This window comes from Carlito syrichta, unplaced genomic scaffold (genome assembly GCF_000164805.1).
Source record: "Carlito syrichta isolate Samal-C Ts95f unplaced genomic scaffold, Tarsius_syrichta-2.0.1 Scaffold135894, whole genome shotgun sequence".
NCBI classification, from domain to species: Eukaryota; Metazoa; Chordata; class Mammalia; order Primates; family Tarsiidae; genus Carlito; species Carlito syrichta.
The window spans coordinates 346,581-353,878 of NW_007079990.1; the positions used below are offsets into that span (position 1 = coordinate 346,581).

At 54.2% G+C, this 7,298-nt stretch overlaps 1 protein-coding gene across 1 annotated transcript in view; it reads right to left on the reverse strand.

The window, feature by feature from the left end:
* The window catches only part of ZFP92 (ZFP92 zinc finger protein), a 3,581-nt gene extending 1,568 nt beyond the window's left edge, over positions 1-2,013 (reverse strand). The window contains 4 exon segments of the mRNA XM_021708357.1: positions 1-400; positions 613-717; positions 1,641-1,767; positions 1,981-2,013. Of these exon segments, the coding sequence (XP_021564032.1) occupies positions 1-400; positions 613-717; positions 1,641-1,767; positions 1,981-2,013 (665 nt within the window).
* Positions 2,014-7,298: the final 5,285 nt, after the last annotated feature.

Here is a 7,298-nt window from a genome sequence, read left to right on the forward strand (position 1 = left end):
CGCTCGCCGCTGTGGATGACCTGGTGCTTGACGAGGTTGGAGCTGCGCGTGAAGGCCTTGCCGCACTCGGGGCACTCGTAGGGCTTCTCGCCGCTGTGGATGCGCTGGTGCTCCAGGAGCGCGAAGCTGCGGCGGAACAGCTTGCCGCACTCGGGACACTCGTAGGGCTTCTCGCCGCTGTGGATGACATGGTGCTTGATGAGGTTGGAGCTGCGGCTGAAGGCCTTCCCGCACTGCTGGCACAGGTAGCGCTTCTCTGCGCCCCTGGGGTCCTGCTGCCTTCCGGCCGAGCCCTGGGGACCTCCCTGCTTGACCCCGCCACCCTGAAGGTAGGCCGTGGGGAGTTCTCTTCCAGAATGCTTCTGCTCTGAAGTCGATGTCTTGCTCTTTGTCCTGTCACCTGTAAAGACAGAGCACCAGGCAGTCTCACCCTCAGGCCAAGGCGGAGGGGAGACAGCAGGAGAGGGGGACTGGGGCGAGGAGCAGGATGGAGAGGGGTGGTGGAAAGGGGTCGGAGATGGACTGGAGACAGCAGAGCTGCTATGACACCTGGCGGGTGGCAGTGCTCCTTGGGAAACTGACATCTGCCATAAAAGAGAATTTCCCACTCACCTGCCTGTGGTCCTGTGGTGGCCCTCGAGATGCGGAAGTTTGCCACCCAGGGCCCTGCCCCTCGCTCCAACTGGGAGATCAGGTGAGGCTTGGAGAAGGAAAATCCTGTCCGTGGAAACGAGGTGGGTCAGGACCACTCTGGCCAAGGCCAGCTGTGGTCTCTTCAGGCTATGGAGGACAAAGCATTTTCTAAAAAGTGTCCCTTGGGGGGAGGAGGTCTGGATCAAGGGCAGAGTCCCTCCAAGATGCCAAGGGCTCCTAAGCGTCTGGGGCCAGGAAGGCATGGGGATCTTGTGCAGGTGGTGATTTGGGCCGAGAGGACAAGCATGTTGACACCTGGCCTGCAGGGAGGCCAGGAAACGTGTGAGAAGTGAGGATGTGTGGGGAGGCTCCCATGGGACATGAGAAGTGCCTCAGAGATTCCTGGCCCCACCTGAAAGCCTTCCGGGTGCTCCAGCCCCTGCCCACCAAGCCCACAAATCTTGGTTTTGTCTTGTAATTGGCAAAATGGGCAGCACTTCATGAGGTGGAGGTGCATTGGCAAGCTCCTTCCTGGACTTCTTGAGGCTTGAAATCCAAGTGCACACCTTGCTCCCATGGGACCTGTGTGGCTGATGCAAGGAAAAAATGCTACTAAATTCTATACAGTGCATGAATGTAAAATACAACCTTTGTCAAAACTGATGAAGTCTAAAATAGTGCACTGAAAGATTCCAGTATGATTTGCATCCATGTTGTGAGTAGGACATTTATTCAATCCATGACTTTATATGCAGTAGGGGTCTGGCAGGCTATTCCTGAAACTTACAGGCTCACATGCTTACCTCCAACATCTACAGGTCTCAACCATGTAGCTAAAAACTGTCCTGTTGAGATGACAGCTGCCCGGCAATGGGTTGCTGGTTCAATGGAGAAAGGCATTTATTCTTGGCCCACGGTAACCAACAAACGAGGAAACTCAGAAATGAACACGGTCCAGAGACAGAGAAGGCGGGGCTGGGTGTATGCATGCTGGGGGAGTCACTTACCCAGAGCCACCAAGTGGCTATAGTTCTCCATCATCACCTGCTTGTAGAGGATCTTTTGTCTGAGGTCTAGAAGCTTCCATTCTGCCTTTGTGAAGTATACGGACACGTCCTCAAATGATACTGGCACCTAAAAGCAGCCATTCCTGTGGTCACAGGGGAATTCCCTGGGTCCCGGGAAACATGGGGTGGGGGGACCCCTGAATAACTCGGCAGGTGGGGGAGGCTCAGGATTGCGGGAGATGTGAGATGAAGAAAAACAAGCGGAACTTTCTCAGGGACAGAGCAACCGCTGGAGAGGTCCAGAAGCAAGGGGGCAGCAGGTGGAGATGGGGCCACTCACCTTGGGTCTTGTGGTCAGGAGGATGGCCGCCATCGCCGGGATGGAGGAGCTAAGGGGAGGCCAAAGAGCCTGTGTGAGTGAGGCCAGCGGGAGCAGCCAATGGCAAGCGTTTCCAGACACCGCTCAGGTTTGCCTGCCAAGTGGGCCGAGCAAAGCAGGGCTTGGGCCAGTATGAGAGCAGAAGCTCGGAGCAGAGCTGAGTGCTAAAGGCCCCTGGCCACCAGAGCCTTCTGCAAGGCTTCCAGGGGCCATCCTAACACACGATCACATGCCCGGCGCAGAACCCAATATGCGCTGTTGCCCCCAGTTCTGGAGGCCAGAAGTCCCAGACCAAGGTGCTGGCAGGGCTGTACCCCCTCCCAAGGCTCCTTCCGGGCCTCCCCCACCTGGAAACGCAGCCCTGGGCTGTGGCTTCCTCACTCCAGTCTCTGCCTCTGTATTCGTGTGGCCATCTTCCCTCTGTGTCCAAATCGCTGTCATCTTAGAAGGACACCCATCACTGGATCGGGGTCCACCCTGCTACGCTGTGACCTCATCTTACCTTGGTTACATCTGCAAAGACCCTCTTTCCACATACAGTCACCTTTGCAGGAATAGTCATCAACACACTGTTCTTGGGACACACTGAAGCCCACAGCACTTTCCCCAACTGAGCGTCCATGCCCCTTTCTCCCCCATGCAGTGGGCCATGAGTCAGGGCTCCCACGCCCACTCCCCACACTGGCACTAGCCTGACCAGGCTTGCAAGGAAGTCCCCATCCCTTTTCTCTCTTTCTTCTTCCCCCTCCGACCTCCCCTTCTTTTCTTCCTGTTTTTTGGGGAGACAGGGACTATGTCACTCAGGCTGGAGTGCAGTGGCACCATCATAGTTCACTGCAGCCTCCAACTCCTGGCCTCAAGTGATCCTCCCACCTCAGCCTCCCAGAGTGCTGGAGTTACAAGCATGAGTCACCACTCTTGGCTTCCTCTTGTTCTGCTCCCCTCAGCTCCCTTCCCATATGGCCAGCACCCCCCGACTCCACCTTTTCAGAAATTCCTGAAGCTCCACTGCCAATGTCATTTTCCTTCAGGTAGGGGCTCTCATGGAAAATGCCAGACATGCACATACAACTTCCATCTGCAAAGCAAGACTTGTTCTCAAGGAGAAGAAGAGTTGCCAGTGGAGGTCACAATGAAGGAAGGGCCCACAGCAGGGGGGTGCTCTCTGAAGGGGTGACATGGAGGTTGAGAGCTATGCGTTCATGGTGCTGAAAATGGGGGACAGGGCAGAAGATGAGACCACGTGGGGCCCTGTGGGGACAGTGGGGAGGTGGGTCTCACACTGAGGGCAGAGAGAGCATGGCATGGACCAAGTCTCAGGTCATCTCCACATCAGCTCTCAATGCCAGAAGACAGTAAGTGCCACGCTTTAGCTGTTGATCCCCAAGCCTCATGTTGAAATGTGGTCCCAGTGTTGGAGGTGGGGCCTGGTGGGAGGTGATGGGGTCACAGGGTGGATTCCTCCTCAGTGGCTCGGTGCCATCTTGGTGGTAATGAGTGAGTTCTTGCTCTATTAGTTCCCATGAGTGCTGGTTTTTAATAAGAAACTGCACCTTCCTCCCCTTGTTCCCTCTTGCTTCCTCTCTCACCATGTGATCTCTGCATATGCTGACTCCCTTTCCCTTCCCACCACGAGTGAAAACAGCCTGAAGCCTCACCAGAAGCTGATGCTGCCTTTATGCTTCCTCTTGTACGGCATGCAGAACCACGAGCCAAATAAACCTCTTTTCTTGTCATAAATGACCCAGCCTCAGGCATCCCTTCATAGTCACTGAAATGGACTAAGACAGTTAGACTAAGACTAAGAACGTATGCTCTGTTGACCCACTTCCCACCCGCCCCAGCTTCACCCTGCTCCTCTGCCTGGGACTTCTCCTTTGTGGGTCTCCTAGCTTTCACTGACTACAGCTTGTTTGTGTCAACAAGAACACAGGAGACACAGAGACGGAACAGGGTCCTGGGAGCATGGAAGACAGCCATCATATTCACTTGGAGTTTAAATTGCCCCAAAGTCTCTTATCATCCATGATAAACTGCCAGTCAGCCTGGCCAAAAGTAAATAAAGTTGTGATTCTGGTGAAGAAGCTTACATGAAGCAGAAAAAAAACCTCTTAAGGTGGAATGGACACTAGAGCCACTAGGTGAAACACTGAGAGAGAAAGGGATGTCACATGTCAAAAATGTCATCCACGATATTGACTGGCTGCAAGACCGTAGCTTACCTTAACAGTGGGACAGAGGGCGGGACAGTCCGGCTGCTGGGATGCAGTGGGACCAGATCTTGCCAAGTCGCCTGACTGGATTCCAACACAGCCTTTGGACCAAATGGCCAGTGTCCAGAGGGTCTCAGGTACAGAAGATCCCACTCGACACCTCAAGGCAGCAGCCCACCCGATCCAGTCTCCTCTGCAAATCAGTGTCATGGAGGAAAAGCACTGTTGGAGAGACTGTTCTCGACAACTGTTCTTGGCCCAACACCCAAGATGCTTGTGTGAATGACAGAGTCATCAAAGTCTCTGGGGGTCATGGGGGGTGACTACAGCACGACCACCAGGAGACGGGAGGGGATTGTTACTGCTTGTGTGTTGGGTAATGAGAGAAAATGTCCTTTTAAAGAAATGCAATGTGAAGCATTTGGAGAGGAAGTGGCATGAACCTTCCTTAACATATATCAGCCAGAAAGACAAAAAGAAGAAAAGGATGAAAGAAATAGGGCAAGATAGTGGCTGTTGCCAAATCTGGGGTGGGCACACGGGTTGCTCCATGCCGTGCTGTGAGCCAGTGTGTGGCTCCTCGATGGTTAAACAATTGCCATGTGACCAGCAATTCCACTCCTGGGTGTAGACCCAAAAGGAAAGAAACCAGGTATTCACACAAACATGTACATACCATGTTCATAGCTGCCTCAGTCATGAGAGTCAGAAGGCAGGAGCAACATGGATGTCCACATGGACAGACTCACAAAACGAGGTCTAGCCATGCAATGGAATAACATTTGGCCATAAAAAGAAGGGAAATTCTGACACATGAGACCATGTGGATGAACCCTGAGGATACTATGCCCAGTGAAAAAAGCCAGACGCGGAAAGGCCCTGCATTGTATTCCATTTCTATGATGTAACACAGCATTTCACAAGCGCTGTCTTGACCTAGTTTTGAAGTCGTGGCTAAAAACTCTTTTCTCTCTGCTCTTTGAGGGTCATTTACCAGGCCTCCACCACTTCCCTTAACAGAGTCCCTCCCTCCAGGTCACTGAACACACACCCCAACTTGCCTCCAGATTGGGCCCTCACATCCTGGGCCTGACAACCAGGAACAGCTCCTATGCCCGGGAACCCACAAAATTATGCAAATTAGCCCACCCACAAGGAGCCTATAAAACCTTGCTACCTCCTCCACGGGGTATACCCTGTCCCCGGTGCGACCCCTGCATATGGCCATATCCCAGGGTCACTGTGTGCCATCCAAAGAAACTTTAAATCTCATAAATCATGCCACACGTCCAGAGGAGGTAAGTCCACAGCATCAGAAAGCAGATGGGCAGGGGTCGGGGGTCGGGGGAGGGGCATGGGGAGTGACTGCTCATGGGTTTGGGATTTCCTTGTGGGGTGATGGAAGTGACCCGGAACAAGATAGAGGAGGTGGATGCACACCACAGGGAAAGCACCAAACACCCCAGAACTGTTCTCTTTACAATAGGTCATTCTATGTGGTGTGAATCTCACCTCAATAAAAAAGAGGGGAAAAGCTGGGTTACTGCAAAGCCATCGTTCGGATGCCCATGGGTCACACATCAGTCTCCCCATACCATACCGCTGTCCCAGGGAGCGTGGAGGGAGCACTGATAATCACAAGCGTTTGGGGGCTAGTGTGTCATTGTTGTTTGGAAAAGCAACATAAGCTTATTTTGTCCCTACCATAACGGGACTGCCAGTTCAATACCCATTTTGGGGGAGCCGAAAGGAGGTGGCATTCTCTCTAGTCCGCCCACCCACGCTTGAAGTAGGTCTGGGCCCCAAGAGGGCAGAGCCGTGTCAAGCAGTGACTGCCCCAGTGAACACCCTGTTGGAGGATACTGCCTACAGATGGAGACTGGCACAGTAGTGCAATATCACAACAGCCAGCAGAAGGGCCACACGAAGCAATCACACAGAATGGTGCCTGTCTTTGAGACCTAGTCCTAGAAAGCCATCTATAACCTCGGTTCCTGGAGAGAAACACACAACAAGCTCGCAGACCCCATGAGTCACCCCCAGGCGGGCACCGCGATGCCCCTAGGTGCATAAGGAAGCATCTGGAAGGTGCCTGGGAGATGTAGAGAGCAGCTTCTTACAACTGGACTGGCAGGCCCTTTGATCTTTGTGGAATGCCTCAGCGGACGACAAACTGAAGGATGATTCTGACTCCCAAAGCCCAGGCCTTGCTGAAACAGACACTGGACATCCAGGTGAGGTCCATTAGGCAGTGTCCCCAGGAGAGGAGGGGACATTCCCAGCTCTGCTAGCTGACCTTGGTCCTCATGCAATGAGTATGTGGTGGGGAGGTGGAGGGAGGTAAGACGGGAGGAGAGGGAAGGAGGGGAGGAGGGGAAGAAATGAGGAGGGGAGGAGGGGAGGAGGGGAGAGCAGATCTGCTTCGGACTGCACTGAAGCCTGGCCAAGAGAGGGAGCACCAGCTTCAGCACGCCTCTCCCAAACGACCACTAGATGGGGCGATTTCCCCAGAAAAACAGAAGAGAAACCAAACAAACAAGATCAAGAAAGGCATCTGGCAATCCCAGGCCGGCGGGATCAGGAAATTGGGCTTTTTCATCCACAAGAGGTGACAGGCAGGGCCACTTCAGTTGGGCTTCTTCCTTCCTGATGGGACTTCCTCTGGGTCCCACAGCTCAAGATCCCACACAGCCCAACCAGCTTTCCCTGGCCTGAGGCCCTAGCCACCTGTCCCAGCCACCTGCTGCAGCCCACCTGGTGGAAAGGCAGGGGAGGGGGAGGATCCAAGGATTCTGGAACCAAGGTCAAGCCTAGGCGCTTCCACAGGTCCACACAGGCCCTCTGAGGAGCTTCCCTGCACCTGCTGTCTCCAGGTGTTGCCCACTGGGTCAGAGGCTGACCCGGGCTGCTCGCTGAGATCCTTCCAGCAGGTGGGTCAGGTCCTGTCCTTCTCTGCTCATAATCCTCCCCTCCTCCCACCCCTTCCCTCTCCTCCAGCCACAATGGGAGCGTCCAAGCCTTTTCCTTCAGGAGCCAGGCCACTCCTGCCTCAGGGCCTTTGCACGA